The sequence below is a fragment of the Neoarthrinium moseri genome (assembly GCF_022829205.1).
Source record: "Neoarthrinium moseri strain CBS 164.80 chromosome Unknown scaffold29_Wmoseri_CBS_16480, whole genome shotgun sequence".
NCBI lineage: Eukaryota > Fungi > Ascomycota > Sordariomycetes > Amphisphaeriales > Apiosporaceae > Neoarthrinium > Neoarthrinium moseri.
In genome coordinates, this window is record NW_026055143.1 from 140651 (window position 1) to 160014 (window position 19364).

General features: G+C 53.2%; 4 protein-coding genes across 4 annotated transcripts; 2 read left to right on the plus strand and 2 right to left on the minus strand.

Moving 5' to 3' along the window:
* Positions 1-5180: 5180 nt before the first annotated feature.
* JN550_007498 (uncharacterized protein) lies at positions 5181-7347 on the minus strand (the record flags this gene model as incomplete). Its single annotated transcript, XM_049319355.1, has 3 exons — positions 5181-5580; positions 5639-6667; positions 6746-7347. The coding sequence occupies 3 exons, from the start codon at positions 7345-7347 to the stop codon at positions 5181-5183; spliced, it is 2031 nt and encodes a 676-aa protein (XP_049170474.1).
* Positions 7348-10020: 2673 nt separating this feature from the next.
* JN550_007499 (uncharacterized protein) lies at positions 10021-11917 on the plus strand (the record flags this gene model as incomplete). Its single annotated transcript, XM_049319356.1, has 3 exons — positions 10021-11538; positions 11594-11706; positions 11764-11917. The coding sequence occupies 3 exons, from the start codon at positions 10021-10023 to the stop codon at positions 11915-11917; spliced, it is 1785 nt and encodes a 594-aa protein (XP_049170475.1).
* A 323-nt stretch (positions 11918-12240) lies between these two features.
* Positions 12241-13965, minus strand: JN550_007500 (uncharacterized protein; the record flags this gene model as incomplete). Its single annotated transcript, XM_049319357.1, has 1 exon — positions 12241-13965. The coding sequence occupies one exon, from the start codon at positions 13963-13965 to the stop codon at positions 12241-12243; it is 1725 nt and encodes a 574-aa protein (XP_049170476.1).
* A 2867-nt stretch (positions 13966-16832) lies between these two features.
* On the plus strand, positions 16833-18706 carry JN550_007501 (uncharacterized protein; the record flags this gene model as incomplete). The annotated part of the gene is made up of 4 exons (XM_049319359.1): positions 16833-16936; positions 16990-17762; positions 17916-18322; positions 18389-18706. 4 exons carry the CDS (start codon positions 16833-16835, stop codon positions 18704-18706), a joined length of 1602 nt encoding a protein of 533 aa, XP_049170477.1.
* Positions 18707-19364: the final 658 nt, after the last annotated feature.

Here is a 19364-nt window from a genome sequence, read left to right on the forward strand (position 1 = left end):
GTCTGGCGGTTGATTTTAATAGCCGGACCTCGAAACAGACGTGTAAGTGGAAGTCAACGCAATGGCGTTGTTGACTGAATACGACCACTCAACCTGGGAGGTCGTTGAGGAAGCAGAAGGAGCAGGAAAGAAAGGGTATCTCAAAAAAAAGAAGAGGCCGACGGGTCAGGCCTGATAGAAGGAAAGGGGCCGCAGAGGGGCGAGTTGGTCTTTGTGTGTAGGTGGGAAAGTCTGGTGAAGGGACTGGTAGGACGATGAAATGAATCAGAGTGCCACAGAAATGGCCATGGTCGTCCAAGTAATGTATGGGGTGGTAGTATCCGATCTCCTGGGTCTGGTGAACCGATGAGAGAGTCAAGACTCAGGTCGGTGGCAATTGACGAATAGGATGTTGTTGTGTGGCTGTCAGCGCGGCGTGCAAGCTGAGGAATCCGACCAGGTCAGCTTCTCCAGAAGCAGGCGTGATTTTCACCAATCCCTTGGGGTGAAGATGGCGGAGAAATCCTAAGGCCCACGATCGACAATGATCTCAGTCGAAGTCGGCTGAGAGCAGAAAACCGGCGTTGGCGACGTCAGTCCAGGCAGCGGGGATGCTGGGGATGATAATGTCGAACCGACAGGATGGGTTTATTGCGCTATCCCGTCTTTCACAGCCTATTCGTCGATATGCTGCTTGCCAGAGTAATACAAGAATAGACGCGAAAACGACGCGAAGTTGAGTTGAGCAGGCAGCAGGGGTCTTATGGAGGTCAACGAAGGCAAAAAGGGCCACAGGCCGGGGAGAAGAGAAGGTCGAAAGAGAATCAGTCGGCTTCAAAAAGGCTGGACAGACGACTGGACCGACGAACGAAAGAAATGGGGACTCGGCGTGTTTATGAAAGGATAACAGCCAGGTGTCGCACCTGCGAGCGAATGACAGGCGGAGGGACAGACCCAGGTCTCAAATGGAAAGGAAGGTGAATCAGAGGGAAAGTCAGACGGAACGGAGCGAGTGCAAGTGCGGTCGCTTCTCAGAGGAGAAAAGAATACGGGCAGCCCAGATGGCAGTCCGGCCTCGTGTAAGTCGGGAAGGAGGGAGCAACGCAGGCACACACTACTGCAGTCAGAACGAGAAACTAGCGGGCTGCACCGAATGTCTATAAAACGGACCTTGACCTCATTCCAAGGTTAGCGCTGCTCAGGTTGAGAGTGGAGGAGCCCCTGGGGCCGCCGTCAGTTTCCCCCCCCCCCTTCACTCCCCCAGTGGGCCAGCCCGTCCGCGTGGGAAAACAAGCTGCCGTCTCACTCGTCCGCCCACGAACCCCCAAACATTAAAGGGCCACATAAGTATCCATTGGCGGGGTTGGCTGCGAGGGCTTGGCTATTGCCCGTCTATGCGACTAGGATTGACAGCCTGGGATCACCCTTTGAGCCGTCCGATGGGTGACAAACCTGGATCCCTCTGCTGACTGACTGTGTGTCTGCCCATTGCTGCTCGAGGTTGCGTGGTTCTACAGCCAGGGGAGACCGAGCTGTGGGAGCTGGATTCCGGGGTCCTGCAATCTAGACGTGCCAAGCCCTCACTCCCGTCCATGGAAACCTGATAGATTCGTTGCTCGGAAGGAATATATCGACAATATGCACGATCTATTGAATCAAGATGCAGGCTCAACTCTTGGACACGCTGGCCAGATTCTTGTCCTTTCTGACCATTTGAGAGTTGATATTGAAACTCGCCGCGGTCAACATTCAGTAGCTTCGGCAATAGTGGGTCTGTTGAAGCACGACAGACCGGGGATCGAGAACCCATGATCTCTCATGTTTGACCACTTTCGGAATGCTGAAGATGATATCTGCTCAGAATACACGCGAAAACTTCCGGGTTACGTGGAACCCTGGGAGCTGGGAGCCAGACCCTGTACGGCTCGCCTTTTTTCGTTGCGCCTCGCGCTCATTTCTACAGGATTGACGTGTTGCTGCTTACGACACAGCTGGCCACGAACAATAATTTCGATGTGCAGATTACGGGTCATGTTTTACGGTTCGATGGAGAGTATCAGACAGCGCAATCTCACGGTTGCTGGAGGTACGCAGCCGGCTTGCCGGGCATCGTGGGAACCCCAAAAGCTTCGTAAATCCCGTGGACACTGCTGCCGAGCGCATCATCGATATGACATGCTGTGTATGTATATTGGAAGTCTCGGATCAATCGAACAACATCACAAGGGAAACCAGCAGCCGGCCAAAGCCACGTATCAAGAAGCCTCTCCGGAGGGAGCTGACGACATTCGACGGAAGACAGAAGTGATAGGGTAACATCCCGTCGCCATTTTGGGGGCCTGCACCAGCAAATGCTTGCATATCCGGACAGGGGTCAACGCTGCCCCTCAATATTCTAGGGACTGTCACATTGCCAAAAATGGGTGATTTTCGCAAGGTCTAGGTCACTACCTCACCTAAGTAGCTTCCCAACGGCTCCCGCCCGTCGAAGGTGCATATTATTCCCTACTACGTATTGTATTGGTGATTTGGTGATCTGGTCATGTGGCAGACCGCAAAACGAACCCGAGTCAGATATGCATCTACATCAGAGTCGTTGCGTTGACTGTACAACGGCTTCCTCCCAGTGCACCGATGTTTTCCCTCGAAGATCGCAGTTGGAATGTGAAATCAAACGGACACGGGTCCAATCTCCTTAGTTGAATCACATCGCTCAAATTATCAATGAGGAGTGAATCCTGGGTCTTGGGATCTCAATCCGGAGCCGAGGCCGCCCATCATTCATGCGAGCATTCATACCATCTGTGATCCTTCGCGGCAAATCAAACAGGCACAGCAAGAGAGTCCATATCACTCCATTCAAAGTCTGCCGGCAGCAATTGCTGGAAGCAATGAAATGGCTGAGACGGCCAGAAGCCATCTTTTCTTACCGCCGGTCTGCCTCTTTTGCTCATTGGTGTCGGCGCTCTTATTCGAAACACCGGTTCATTGGATAGGGCTTAACGGCACTCGTAGGCCACAGGACGATCATCGCGGGCGTGAACCCCTGGCCGCGGCGCGATTGGGGGATGCCCCGGTGTCTCCGCCTGTAACGGGTGACTGCCTGGGCGCCGATGGTTTTGGTGGGGCTCAGCTGCAAGCACTGCGCTGCCTGCAAGGACGGCGTTGGCGTGACCTTGGATCACCGCCACATACAATTCTGGTCCTCAATTGTGGCCGCTGAATGGCGAGGTGCGTTCAAGTATATGCACCGGCTTGCATAGACTTGCTTGAAGGCCAGCAATCAACCTTCCTCCCGCCCAGAAAGCAAATTTTTGAGATCTGACCAAGAGTTCGGTGCAATGCCACATGTCAGAGTGTACAGTAGTAGCACAACGCCCTACCTGCCACCAGACCAAACCTGGCCCGCGGGTTACCCCCCGGCGGCCAACCCGCAAGCCCCCTTCCCCGAAATTAATCTATCTGTGGTGAGGGGCGCCGGTGTCGTCACCTTCGGCCCTCGCGCGCCTGTTTCATCATTAATTAGAGTCGTGAAAGGGAACCCGGCTGTTTAAGAAGAACCCTTTCCAGCAGAAGCCAGGGTCGCAAATGAATTTCCTACCTTTCGCGTCATGCTACTAATTAGTGCAAGCCCGTAACTCAATCCGGGGACGTAGGCCAACTTGGCTAGCAACTGTTGGCAACGTCTTCGGAACCCGAGCGCTTGCGGCGAGCAGACCGGCGGTGTCCCAAGAGAGACAGCAGAAAAGGCGGGTGTCGTTTCGGTCCTCTGTGAGCTGTATTCTCCGTCAATCATCCTTCGTACCTTCGGATGCGTCGATGCGTCGATGCGTCGATGCGTTATATATTTTATGCAAGCGTGCCGTAATGTTTTCAACAACGCTCTTACGCGAAGGAAGGAAACTTGACACTCGCGCTGTAACGGTATCATCGATACCAACCTGTTGTTTAAACCGCCAGACAAATTGGTCACAAGAAATCATCACCTTACCAAGTCTGTCACACATGCCTCACGTTTATTTCGGAGAATTCTAATCGCGCAGCGCATTCCATTCCACGGTCAGCGCTGATTTCCATCCTCGACTTGTGACTGCCAGCGACGAATTCGGTCTTGGTCCCAAATTATGAGGGCTGAGCCGTTACGCTGGTCACCTGCGCCACCCTAACCCACGTTCTTAACATTCATGCTTTGCAGCGTGGGGTCCTGTCCCAAGATCGCTGCAACGACTCAGGCTCACAATTGGCTTCTTTTTTTTCTATATGATATCCATTTCTGGGAGGACCCAGCGGGCCTCGGCGACTCACTAAACCCGGCTTCATGCCAAAACTGTCACTCAATAATACCCGCGTCTGCAAAGGGAAGGTGATGTGCTTGAGCAGATAAAAGTCGACAGTCGTATACCAGCGGTCCCCGGCATTCCACAAGTGGTAGAGTACGAGTCAATCTGGATGTGGAAGGCGCATAGAACCTTCTAGCGCATGCTTCATTGATGCTGGCTGGCTCGGATTTGGAAGGGGTATGCCGTCGAAAGCTCAACCCTGACATGTCTGCAGCTTCTGACCAAGCCTTGATCACAACTCAGTCAGAGAACTTGGCCCCGTACTCGTCTAGCCAAACAGCTTGTTCTTATCAATTCCTTAATGTTACATAAATCCCGCCAAAAGCCAAACACCCCGCTTCTTTTGTAGTATTGCCCAGTTGCAGAACCGTCCAGCTTGCTCTTACACGCGATGATGAGGTGTATTCACGAGTGTGAAGACTCATCTGACTTCGCCCGCTTGAGCCACATACGTATATACATGCCGCTAGAAACGGTACATCATGGTCATGTTTCAAGAGACCTCGGCACATACAAGACCAGTATATCTTTGTCCATGGAGTCTTTATGACGTATTTATGTCACTTGTTGAAATGTCGGCTTGAGAGCGAAAGATAATCTAGATGGTGATGCTGACGCTCCTCCCATCCCCTCGGAAGACCGATCTTTTCGGTTGAGGAGGTCCACATGACGGTCAGCTCATCCAGGCAGAGCACGTATCTTAATTATGTCCAGGGGATTTCTATAAACTTTCTATGATATCTATCGACAACTTTCATGATGGCGCCGAAGGCAGAAGCTTCCCGCCTTTCTATCTCGGTTGCATTTTCGTCCCAAAGTAGCTTTTTTATTATTTGACACAGGACGCACCAAGCGCGGGACTTATTGTTTTAACAACGGGTTGACTTCTCTAGATAGCCCGAATGCAACATGCTCATTTTCAGTTCGACTGCCTGCATCGTCCTTTGTATCATCCGGATACAGTACACCAAAGCGCAATTTCGTCTTACCGAATTCGCGATCGAGACGCTCTACTCCAAGTTCCTTCCCAGTAGATAGCTTATCCAGCGTGTGATTCCGCGTGGTCTGTACGATGGTAGAGAAGCTCGACCCGTGGCTTACCCCGTTGACTTGCAGAGCGTGTAACCCAATAAAAACAGCGAGTAATGTGATAATCAAGGTAACGGTGTAAGTGATTATGAGGTCCCGTGAGCTATATGAGTATACATTGGTTCGGCGTGGAATTTCAACTGTCGTATCGTACCCAAGACCGCTGGCCGACCTATTCAGAAATTCAGTGGGACTCCATGTTGGTTGGCTTTGGGTGCTATTGAACTTACCACATCTTACTTGTACTAAAGTAACTGAGAGTTACATTTAATGACAATTCTTCGATAAGCTCAGCCATAGTTTTGTTTCCAGCCAACGCTTGGTCTTCTGCTGTGGTGAAAGCCGTGGGAGTCTTATACTGGGATAGAGGAACCCCCAAAGCCTCTACGCTCGTATTCAAATTGATGGCGCCGATCAAAGCTGTCCTTGAAATACTAGTATCCTTGACTGTCACATTCATGTCGATATACTTGGTGGAGAGCGGCGTCCTCGGAGACGCGGATCTGAGTGCGATGAACCCCTTCAAAAGATTGAATATCGAGGAGAAAATGCTGTCGTAGGTTTTCCGTGTAAAGGCGTACGGATGCTCATCCTCACTAGTGGCTGCTCTTTCCAGCTCAGAAATTGTCGTTTTGGAATGGTCGATCGATATCGTTTGAGTTTTACTGCCAAGAGTGAAACTGGCCTGGAACGTGGCATTCCGCGGGTGGCACGCCCAGCTCTTTGCCTCAGTATACACCCAGAAATATCCAGCTTCCCAGTTGGTGGGGATGATGCTACATGAATTGCCAAGGTTGAGACATTCCGAAAGGTTTTGAATCATCGAAAAATTCGCAATTCCCGTGCTATTGGTCCACCCGGAATACGGCGCAAACATCATGTACGCAACTCGTGACATGGCCCCTCCTGCGGACCAACTCTTCTGTATGGCCGCCACGTCATTCATTACCAAAGTTTCGCTGGCATTGAGGTCTCTGCAACGGATAAGAGGCCCGTGAAATACAGTGTCGTACGTCGCATTGATAGCATCGGGTATGATTGCCTCCATTGGAAGAACGTTGGCGCCTGAATAGGTTGCGCTGAACACGCGTGACAATGCAGGAGATCCATTGATACCATAGTCGATGCCACCAAAGGCGTTGGCCACTGCTGATTCTGAAAAATTGAGCGTAGGCACATTCAGATCCAATTTGTCGGTTCGACTTATAGACATGACGGATAACGTGGCTGGTGTGAATAGAGCAGGAAGAGGGAGAAGCCTAGCACCGAAATCTGTTAGAAGAACGGATCTCTCAACAGTAATTTGAGACTGTGTCTACAAGAAGGGGTCTCTTTACCAGATGAGAGCTGCCAGAAGAGTCGCAATCGGTAATTTTGCGATCATTTCTCGATGCGCTAATGACAATATGTTGGATGTGGCACTGAACGCGCTATCGAGAGTGGCAACACGGAGGTCGCGCTTCCTGAATCTCGTCCATATATGCTGACTGTAGGCGGTAGCAATAGCAGCAGCACAGGAAGTCTTCACGAGAAATGCAAAGGCAGTGCCGTATCTGACTGCCCACTCCTGCTCGTCTGTTGACTTTACTTGTTTGCCACTCAAGCCCGCGTAGTAGAAGTGGTGGCCTACAGCTAGGCCAGCTCCCACGGCGAGAAATCCGACCAGTTTAGCTGGAACCTCCCAATATGTGTGACTTTGCGTGTCATCATTAGGGCGTGCATTAGAACCGACGCATGGTAGGGCTGGTCCTTGCCGACCGTTGACGTTACGCTCTTTTGGCTGACTTTCATAGTCAAGGTGGTAGTCGAGCGAAGGATTCGCAAACTCTTGCAGATCGTCAAATTCGTGATGGCTTTGTTGGCAATGTTGGCTGTCGTAGTTATTGGGGCTGTAGAGCGAAGGGTTCGCATTGTACCCATGCAAACCGTCCGTAGACATTTCCCTCCCGGATTCGACTTCGAACCTGCTGACAAAGGATTATCATGGACACCCTAATATACGTGCTTGATAATGTTGAGCCGCCCAGGTTTATGTACTCTCACACTGGAGAGCCTGAATATGTTTCTTGATCAGCTTATTCTTAAAATGAGACCATGTGGAGTTGGCATTGGAGGCGGAGCCAGGGGTTGGCCAATCAGACAAACCAGGCGCAGGACTATGCCTTTTCTAGACGAGTTGTTATATGCACTGGGTGCGCTCTTGCATGAAAAGTGAGAATACAAGGCCAGCTAGGCTGGGATTCTGACCGTGACGAGTCATGGATCAATACACAAAATGAAACGCCAATGCCCTACGCAGAGCTTCGCTTGAGCAGACAGCCCCTGCTTGGCTGTTAGCATGCCGGAAAGCGGCTGCTACGTCCGACCTAGACTAGGAGAACGGTGGCGCCAAAGGAGCCCTGGGAAAAGCCATGAGATGACTCCATATGGATCCGTCTCTGATGGTTCACTGAAATGGAGCATGGGGCGCAGTTGGGCAGGTTTGAATCCCGAGGCTTCCACCTCGTCCTGTGACCACCAAAACCCGGTTGCTTTCGTAGCCGCCGGTCTTGGCATCGTGGTCCCTCGAACATTCACCGGAGCTCAAAAATCTAGAAGCTAGCGATTCACTCCCTCACTGCTAAATAAATTCCAGACGAGAACGGTTCAGGCTTTCCGGGTGACTTGAACCCTGACTAGAAGACTGGCGACGAGCTTGAAACTCATCTCAACACAAGCGCAATATTTACGGAATGGACGCATCTGCTGGCCATCCTCCTGACCCCTATATTCCGGTCGCCAACACCCCTTATATTACCAGCTATCCTTCTGACCAGCCGAATTACAATCTTACAATCAACGATTCATCATCGGTAGTAAAGAGGAGGACTGCGTTGGCTGCTGTGCAATTCTTAGATTATATAGCCCCTGCCTCCAGTTGGTTTCCCTAAAGTGTACTTGTTCTCCCCATGTACGGATTGAGAGCAGCACGGAGGTGACATCAGGAGCAATGGTTCATAGTAAAAAGAACTCTGTAGACAGATTCGTGGACCTGGATTTCCCGTGTATCTTGGAAGTGCATTCTTTATCACGCATCGACACACCAGCGCAGGAGAACGCGTGGCATAACCAACAGTGTATGTTCAACGCTGAGCCTTCATCCAGAACCGAAAAGAAAACCATCACCTGAAACGCCATTGCCAAACCAAATGCCGAAGGCTGGACGGCATTTTGTCCGTCGCCTATTCAATATAATACAAGCCCAAGCAAACCGAGAGGAAGTTCATACAAAGGCCGTTCGTACGCCAATTCCATCTATTCACCGAGCCGGTAGCTGACCAAGGTTTCCACGCGGTGGTTGCTCGTGCTGAAGCCTCTCAGCTGCACCTTCTCGCCGTTCACGATCTCCTTGGCGTCCGAGTCACCCCACTCGACGGGAACATCACTATCGGCATCGGCATAGACCAGCACGTTGAAGGTGCAATCGCCCTGCAGCTGGGGCAGGAAGGTCACACTAGCGGTGATCTGGCGGAACAGGGCGGCAATCTCGGCCTGTATCTCTGCCTCGGTCTTGTTTGTGTCGGGCACGGTGGAGCCGGGGGCGCCAGCGTTCTCGTCGGCGGCGGCGGCGCTGGAGGTCTTTGATGACTTTGATTTGGACGACTTCTTGACGTTGCCAAAGATCTGGACGTCAAACTGCCAGCGCTCGACGTGCTCGCCCGTGTCCTTGTCGGTGACGACGATGACCAGCTTGCTGATCTTGCCGTGCTGCATCCACTTGTCCAGCTGGGACATGATCTTCTTTATGTAGGCCTTGACCTGGTCGTCGGCGGAGACGAGCATGTTGAGGCCATACTTCTTGACGGCGGTGAAGTCCTCGGCCGGGTAGACGCCACGCTGAAAGAGGATGGTGTGGATCGAGTATTGGAACTGGGAGGGCGAGATCGCGATGTTAGTTGCTACCTGTACGTAAACCTAGACCTGGACTGGACCTGGACCTGACCTGGACCCGGACCCTGTCTGTCTCTGGTCTCTGGCCTCTGGTCTCCGGGGGGAGGGATTGCTCACGAATTCGGCGACCAGCTTGGCACTGCCCTTGAGGGACAGCTTGTGGACCTTTGACTTGTCCTTGTCGGCCGATTTGTCTGCCATTTTGAGTGGTTGTGGCTATACTGTCGCGAGACTGAGAAGGACAGGGGAACCTTTCGTCGTCTGTGGTGATTGCTTCCTCGGCCGGTTTATTTACTTTCCATCCCAGAGAGAGCGGGCAGCTTTGGCGGGGCGACGATGGGCCCGGGAATGCAACTAAGAGAGCTTTTCACTGCAGTGCACCGGATACCTGCATAGTCCGTCGGGGGTTAGTGCGATAAAACAGTGGGGAGCGGCAAACAGGGGCGATCGTGGGGTTGGTCTTATCGTTATCGCTTATCTATCTTATCGGACAAAGTCCCTGGGCTTTTTATTTTTTTTTCTCCCCAGCCTATCTCCAGGTCCAGTTGCAGCGAGGTTGTCAGCGGGCGCAACTTGTGTCTTTCGCTCAATTGTCCCTAGATCCTTTAACATTTTCCCTTCTAGACTGAGTGATCCATCCCGTTCAATCTCTCGTCCAATCACTTTGCACAACACAGACAACATGTCGAAACGCACACTCGACGAGGTCGACGCCGACGTCGACGCCACCCTCTCTCGCAAGAAGTCCAAGAAGGACAAGAAGGCCAAGAAGGAGAAGTCGCGCGATGAGGACTCCGCTGCTGCCACCCCTGATGTAGAACAGATGGACGTCGACAGCGACGCCAAGAAGGAAAAGAAGTCCAAGAAAGACAAGAAAGAAAAGAAGGATAAGAAGAACAAGAAGTCATCTAGCGAGGAAGCTGGCGCGACAGAGGACGCCGCCGAGGACGCCGCCGAGCCCAAGAAGGAGAAGAAGTCCAAGAAAGAGAAGAAGGACAAGAAGGATAAGAAGCGCAAGGTTGAGGATGCACCCACTACTGAAGAAGCGGCTCCCGAGCCGGTCCCCGTCTCGAATGGCCATGCACCCGTTGCTTCTGTGTACGGCAACTATGAGCAGACCGCCGCCCTCAGCGCGCTTCCTCAGTCCGACATCACGTCCTTCCTCACCACCCACCAGATCATTATCAACGATCCTCTGTCCGCCACGAATCTGCGTCCTATGACCGAGTTCGCTCACCTCCCCGCTACCACCCTGACGTCCAAGAACCCCTTTGCCGCCTTCAAGGCGCCAACCCCCATCCAGGCTGCTTCGTGGCCCTTCGGTCTCAGCCGCCGCGATATTGTCGGTGTCGCCGAGACCGGCTCGGGAAAGACGATCGCCTTCGGCCTGCCCCTGGTTGAGGCCGTCCTGGCCATGCCCAAGCCCGCCAAGGGAAGCGGTCGCATTCGCGCCGTTGTCGTCTCGCCTACCCGAGAGCTGGCCATGCAGACCCAGGAGCAGCTGGCAAATCTCTCTGAGACCGTCGGCTTGAAGACCGTGTGCGTCTACGGTGGTGCCTCGAAAGACGACCAGCGCAACTTGCTCAAGAAGGCTGATATTATCGTGGCCACACCCGGACGTCTCAAGGACTTCATTGAGGAGGGCGCCATCAGGCTCGACAGTGCCAAGTTCACCGTCCTCGACGAGGCCGACCGCATGCTGGACAAGGGTTTCGAGGAGGACATCAAGCGCATCCTGGGCTGTTGCCCACCCAAGGACCAGAGGCAGACCCTCATGTTTACCGCCACCTGGCCCCAGAGCGTCCAGGCTCTGGCGTCCACCTTCATGGTCTCGCCCGTCAGGATCACGATCGGCAACAATGAGAGCGGCGATCTGAAAGCCAACAAGCGTATCTCACAAGCTGTCGAGGTTGTGGACCCCCGCAACAAGGAGCAAAGGCTCCTGCAGATTCTCAAGGCCCAGCCCCGCAACGAGAGGGTCTTGGTCTTCTGCCTGTACAAGAAGGAGGCCACCCGCGTGGAAGGCTTCCTCCAACAGAGAGGCATCAAGGTTGTTGGCATCCACGGTGACCTGAGGCAAGAACAGCGAACCAGAAGTCTGGAGGCCTTCAAGTCGGGAGAGACACCCGTGCTTGTTGCTACCGATGTCGCTGCCCGAGGTCTCGATATCCCAGAGGTCAAGCTCGTCGTCAACGTCACCGTAAGCTTATACCCCGTCATGCTTTTCTGGTCCATGCAATTCTAACGAGTAGTAGTTTCCCTTGACGATCGAGGACTACGTCCACCGCATTGGTCGTACAGGCCGCGCGGGCAAGACCGGCCAAGCCATCACCCTGTTCACTGAGCACGACAAGGCCCACTCTGGATCGTAAGTTTATGCCGCATGAACCCATACGGGGCATTTTGTTCTAACATTCGTCCTCAGTTTGATCAACATCCTACGGGCCGCTGAACAGCCTGTTCCTGAGAACTTGCTCAAGTTTGGAACTACTGTTAAGAAGAAGCAGCACGGCACCTACGGTGCCTTCTACAAGGACGTCGATCTGACCAAGAAGGGAACCAAGATCACATTTGATTAAGAATATAGAAGCATGGATGTCGATTTGAAGGAGTTGATCGTATTACTACACAAGACACGACAAGCGGCTTCTAGACCATAGAGATAGGTGGCAGCGGAGGACTGATGAGAGTCCCTCAGCTGATTGAAATTCATCAAAAGCGCCAAATTCAACTGATTTTCCTAAACAATTCTGTGATAGCCAGGCTCAGCTGTTGTCCCACCATGACACAAATTCTGGACATCACTTTTTCTACTACGGTCTCCTATGTGCACAACTGGGAGATCCACCGCCGAACAAGGTGCTCCGGTATCTAAACATGTTTCAATATTGCCTAGCTGCGGCTATCTAGAGCCTCTTAGGGACCGAAAGCCATCAATGAGCATCCGTCTCTCTAAAAATGCCATCAAAGCGACGTACGGCAGAGCCATACCAACTACCTTAATCACATCCCTAAAGACATTGTCAGATACGCCGCCAACGGTAATCCCAGCGACTTGAGTCAAGGCCTGCCACAGTGCAGCTGTCCCCAGAACATAGATGGCAACGCCATTGGGCACCACGGCCGTCCAGCCAAAGTCAACGCCATGCTTCCCAAAGTATGCCGAGATGAACCGACCGCTCCATAGGATGCGGCAGAGCATGTTGATTCCATTGGCGTAGACCAATCCGACGGCACCGAGATCCAGTACGCGCAGAAACACGAATCCAGCAACGCCGAAAGCGACGCTGAACGCGCCCATCCAGAGACTCTGGCGGTGCACCTCGGCCTTGGATGCCACCGAGGACACGAAAGCCTCACTAATGCCGTTGAGCGCAAGTAACGGGATGTACAAGCAGTACTGCGCCAGCACGCTGCCGGCGCCACTGGCTGCCCATGCCTTGCCCGCGATAATTTGCACAAGCAGGGGAGCGCCGAAGGGGCCGAGGGTGGTGACCAAGATGCTCAGTAGGATGTAGCCCCTGAATAGGGATTGCAGATGGGCCTTTGCGCTAACGATGTTGCCATTTGGCTGACTAGGTCTTTCTGGTTTGTCCTGCTTGCTCTCGTTTGCCTCCTTCGCTGGCGCTGGGGGGGTTGAGCTTGCGGAGAGGAGTTTGCTGAAATAGTTCCGGCTACTCTCCTCGATCGGCTGGAACACCAGCCGTGCCAGCAGACTCCCGTAGTTGTTTGCCAGTGCATAGACACCCTGCGACTGTGGGCTGGATAGGACAGAGACCAGAAATGTGTCGCCTTGAGTGAGGATGTGCTTGACAAATGACTGGGCCGTCAGGCTGGAAGCAAGGTGGAGCGTCGGCGCATAGAAGTAACCCAAGGTATATTTCGGATGATCCGCTATGGTTTTCTCATCCGTTTCATGGCCTGTACTCGTACCAGCAATCCTCTTTGGTAGAAGAGAGAATCCCTCTGACGAGGCCAGGCCCCATCCGTACCAGAGATACACAAATAGTAGTCCAAGCCCGTATCCTAGTTGGCCCAACGCGAACGGAAGGACGCCCAGCTCGCGGTCAGCCCGCCATGCCCAATTCGCTGCCCCGAAGGTCACGGCACAACGGACGAAGGTGGCGATGGACTCGGCAGCGGCTCGAGGACCGAACTGCAGGCGGTGTTGCAGAACCACAAAGGCGGGCTCAGAGAGCAGTTCGATGACAGCAGCGAATGCATAGATATACAATGACCGCTCCATATATGGTGTCTCGGCAGTTGCGGCGTCAACATAGTGTAAATAGGCGGCCCCTAATCCGATGGCGGCGCCGAGGCCCAACACTGAAGCCAGATGGCCGACGTTGACGACGGACTGGTTTTCATGACTCTTGCCGGCAGCCCCATTCCTGGCGGTGGACGCATCGGGACCTTGGCGCTGGATGGCAACACGCAAGCTCTCGCGTGCGAAGAAGAGCACCGAGAGGTAGTAGACCTCGAGCTGAGTCGAGACGCCCAGGAGGCGAGCAGTCAGGAAGCGTAGCAGCAGCTGGTTGGCGCCAAAGGTCACAAAGCGCGATGCAAACTGCAGTATGATCAGGAGAGAGGCCCCGCGGACGGCGGAACCTGGTTGGGACGAGGTCATGCTGCGATGGCCATTGGCGTCCGGAGACGACGTTGCGTGCAATTTGCCGAGAGTCGACGCTGCTGTTCCTTCGATGGACTCCTGTCTCTCAAGGCCGGCCTCACAGCGCGCTGCAGCTCAACCCTCGACGTGTCGTCAAAATGTGTGGTGGGGCTCCTTTTCGCTAAGCAGGGGGCGGCGCGTTGCATGCCGGCGCTAAATTACGGCTTAGCACAAGTGCGAGCCGCAAAGGTCGAAAGCCAGAAGCGATGCGACCGCGATTCAGCCAGCAGCCCCAACAGCAGCCTCAAATTCTCAGCCGGCGTCGGGCCTCACTGCTTCCATTGAACACAGGACGGACGGGCCAATGATGTCTTCGATCGCGCTCGATTAACTACGTCTTGGACGACCCATGCAGGGTGTGAACTCCTGTACGTGCAATACGTACTCGGCGTGCTGGCGAGGCCTTGGCTAGACCACCGTGAGCACGCGATCGACACCGCCAGACTTGCTTGTCGAGCTTGTCCAAGCGCCAAGAAGGCTTCTCACGTGGCATTCTGTTGCCCTCCACAACCCCATCCAACGCCCTGGGTCTTGTCCACGATCCACTATCTGCAATGCTATGTCTACGTAGGAGACGTCAAACGGGGGCGGGGATTAGGAGGGCACCAGATCCTTCGCAAACGAGGCTTTGACTGCCAAGTGTGTCCTATGAGAGAAAAAGCCACGCACCGAAGACTTGCTGAGACGGCAGGCTTGGCAAGGCCGAATGACGCTCCGAGAGAAAACGCGACTCGTTAGATCATGGATGCCCATTATCCATGAGCATAAGGGCGTTAATGCGCGGAGTGCATTTGCCTAGAGGTGTCAGGTCTCTCGCAAGCTGCTGGCTAGGGACGAGTACCGCCGAGGTGACGCCTCGTCCGCCTACCCCAATGCGGGGACAACCCCATCTCCTTGCCCACGCCTCAGCACACGCGCGGGAAACTCTTGCGATGTCTTGCGAGGAATCTCCTGTACCATGGACCTACCCAGGGCGGTGATGGAGACTGAGAGATCGCCATCTTCAGAAAATCACCTCCTGCCTCCCTATCACTCTCTTCAGCGACAACGACGGAATCAACAGCGCGAGAAAACGCACCCACTGCGGGGTGCGCGAAGCTTCGCATACCTTTGCCAGCTTGGGAAGAATTTTCAACCCAAAATAGTGTATGGGCCAACCCCCACAGCCACTTTCCCCCCAGCATTGCAAACCTGGAGTCACCAATAAGTTATCTTCTCCACTTGCATGGCCGAATGCAGCACCATGCACCGGTGGGATTCAGCTGGGCCTCAGACCACCTCCAACGACTTCCCCGCCTAACATCGTGAGGGGTCATTATGGGGGTCGCTTGGGGAAGCAGCTGGGGGTGCTGAGGAGAAGCCCTGTCTGTCACAGTACTGTCCAAGTTGCCACCGGCCTCAATCAACTCTACGGTACATCCGTGTCCCAACTACAGTGCCAAAGTGGATAATCTACGATCCTTCGTTCTTTGTCGTACCCAATGGATTGGACTTCCATCCTTTTCCTTTTCTACGTCTGACAGTCACACGACTCCCAGATCCAGGATTGTGAAGACGATGAGCGACAAGTCAATTGGCCCCGAGAGGTTCGAGCTTACCTGTATGGGTTACCCAGCATAGGTCCTGTACCGCCCAAAGGCTCCAGTGCACTGGAACCTTTGCGGAAAGCTTTAGCTCACGAAGCACGACACCCAACTTGCCAACGGTGAAGCCGCTGCAGCCTGAGAGAATGTCTCGAAATATTCGCCGAGAATCTCTATCGCCAAGCCTTCTAGTGTCGAGGCAAGCCTGCTGCGTGTGCGGCAATTCCAGCGCCCCCCGGCCTCCACGAAAGCCTTGGTGACGCTTAACCGCCACCTTACAGGGTATTCATAGTAGTCAACCCATTATGGTCGTTTCAATCCTGGGCTCTCGTTAACACCGCGTGATATGCCCTGATGATGTCACGACGTCAACTTCCAGCCATCCAACCTAGAAGAACGCGCCACTGACAAATATGTACGCAAAGACCACGATTGAACTGCTCATCCATCGTCGTGTGTATCACGACATACTAGCACTCGATCAACCTTGCCCGAAGCGACGACACGACACCTGGGTTTTAATTTCATTCATCCGCTACCCGGCTCACTTGTTTCTTGTCACTCGTCATTCTCCCCCAGACTTGTCCCATCATGGGGTGCTGGCCCCGGCAATCTTGGGATGTGGGCAGGCTAAGGCCCCCGGGGAAGAAACGCTACCCCCGTATGGGCCCGAGTAATTTTCCCTGGACGCTGCTTGCCATTGGTCCTGATGCTGTTCATGGCCGTCCAAGTCAACGGATGACCCACCATCCTTACCCCCCTGGCGCCGTTCCCATGGTCTACTCTGCATCGCAATCGGACCGGCCGTGGAAAGCTACTCAACATCCCAGCCCATCAGCAGGCTAATGTGGCACCGAAAGTCAAATGGCTGACAGCGGTGCTCGAGACCACTCTTTGGTCAGTGGAATGTCCCATTATGGTGCGATTATAGCGCCAGTCGGCAGGCGCTAGCCGTACCGCGGTCTCGTTCTGTTCATGATTTTCCAACATGGCCGCCGTTTCGACCACCAGAATGGTACCCTTGGTCGCCCTCTGTCAAGGCCAAGCCCAGAACATGCCCCAGACCCGCTGCCCAATCAAGGACCTGCCCCGAAACTTTATGTGCGGCTCAAACCATGTCACTCGCGACATGTATAAAGACTTGGATCAACCCCAGCTTTTCTCTACGGGGCCTTGACTTCTGATCTGTATCTCTCACTCTACTCCCAAACCAAGGTCAACGCGCCTCGGACAGCATTCATCATGGCACGGCGACTATCCTTGGTTAAGCCTCCCGGCGAGGAAGGCAAGGCGTGGCCTGCTATTGTTATTGGCTTGTTTGTTGCCTTTGGTGGTGTTCTCTTCGGGTAAGTAGCTATTACATGGAACCCTCTCGGCAATTGCCTAACTGTCTGTTCAGATATGATACTGGAACCATCTCTGGTATTCTGGCCATGGATTACTGGATGAACCTGTTCTCGACGGGTTACCGTAACTCCACTGGACACCTCGATGTGTCACCCGAACAGTCTTCAGCAATTGTCTCGATCCTCTCGGCCGGCACCTTTTTTGGTGCTCTTGCCTCTCCCCTGTTGGCCGACAACATTGGTCGTCGCCTTGGTCTTGTTGTCTCTTCGGTAGTCTTCATCCTGGGTGTTATCCTACAAACGGCTGCAGTGGCCCTGCCGCTCTTCCTTGCTGGTCGATTCTTCGCCGGCCTCGGAGTCGGTCTCCTGTCCGCCATCGTTCCCTTGTACCAGTCCGAGACTGCTCCCAAGTGGATTCGCGGCGCTATTGTTGGCGCCTATCAGCTTGCCATCACGATCGGTCTTCTCCTGGCTGCCATCGTCAACTATGCTACTCAGAACCGACAGGATACTGGGTCTTACCGAATTCCTATCGCAGTGCAATTCGCATGGGCCATCATCCTCATCGTCGGCATGTTGATCCTGCCGGAGACACCACGATTCCTCATCAAGAAGGGAAAGTACGAGCAGGCGGCACACGCTCTCAGCAGGCTCCGAAGACTCCCGGCCGACTCTGCGCCAATCAAGGCCGAGCTCGGCGAGGTCAAGGCCAATCACGACTACGAGATGAGCATTGGAAAGGCCAGCTACATCGACTGCTTCAAGGGCCAGATGCTCAAGCGCCAGCTTACGGGTATGGGTATCCAAGCTCTTCAGCAGCTGACAGGTATGTCTGACCACAACATCCTTTGCCGTGTTCTCATTCTTTTCGACTCGGTGGGGAGGTTTCCACCGCCCTCGTGGGCTTCCTTTAAGCCCCTGTGCATAAACTATGCATGTATAACATTGTCCTAAACACATTCTAATTGCACTCTGTCAGGTATCAACTTCATCTTCTACTACGGCACCCAGTACTTCAAGAACTCGGGAATTCAGGACGCCTTCACTATTCAAATGATCACTTCGTGCATCAATGTTGTCTCTACCATCCCTGGTCTATGGGCCATCGATAAGCTTGGACGACGACCTCTGCTGCTATGGGGAGCCGTCGGCATGTGCGTGAGCCAGTTTATCGTCGCCATGTTGGGCACCTTGACCACCGGACAAGACTCAGCAGGTAACATCATTGTTTACAACGTTGCCGCGCAAAAGGCAGGCATCGCTTTCGTCTGTATCTACATTTTCTTCTTCGCCTCCACGTGGGGACCATTGGCCTGGGTTGTCACTGGCGAGATTTTCCCCTTGAAGACTCGTGCAAGAAGTTTGTCCATGACTACTGCCACAAACGTAAGTTTACAACATATAACTCAAGAAACATGTAAAAATCGGATGCGAAGACTAATACTCAACTAGTGGCTGCTCAACTGGGCTATCGCCTACGCTACCCCTTACCTCGTTAATTTCGGTCCGGGTTACGCCAACCTACAATCCAAGATCTTTTTCGTCTGGTTTGCAGCTTGCTTTTTGTGCATCGCCTTCGTCTATTTCTTCATCTACGAGACGAAGGGTTTCAGTCTGGAGGAGGTCGACGAGATGTACAACGAAGTGAAGCTTGCACCACAGAGCGTGCACTGGAAGCCAACGACGACTTTCGCCCAGCGCCAAAACATCGGGGATGGTGTGTTGGGTGATGACAAGGATGTCACTCACGTCGAGAAAGAGGCCATCTAATTCCTAGAAGAAAATTTAGAGCCTTACAAATTACAGTACGCGCCATGTTATGTACGACGCGGTACCTAGCAAATTATGACAAATACATTACCATTACGAGATGTTACACATCTTACACATGATAGACTCCGCTATGTTTCTTCTTCCTGCAAGTGACATTCTACTCAGACGGTTGAGACGTATTCAGTCTGTGTTTTTGAGATGAGAAATTCATTGTGGGTAGATACACCAGGTACCGACGTGATGTAAGCATTGCTATTCTCAGTAGGATAGGTATTGTTAAGCGGTCAACATGAGGTCCACTGTTTCTATCGGCCGCCAACTGTCCAAATTTCTATCAATCAGGAAGAATGTCAGCTAACATAATGGGTAATTCGTATAACTTGGACCAAAGCTTTCGAATTCCGGCGGACATGGAAAGATGATTGACGAGAATGGCAATCAACCTCCCTCAGGAACATCTTGGGAATGTATACCATGACCACCGAAACTGAAACTTTCACTCTAAATAATGAGGTAATCCTAACAGCGGTCACGCTGTATAATCGTAGGCCATCAGGGTACCACCAATACGAACGGCAGGACCCTGCGAGGCTCCCTCATTATTCTCTCCACTTCTAATAAAGCAAGTGAATCAAGACTTCTGGGCACCATTTAT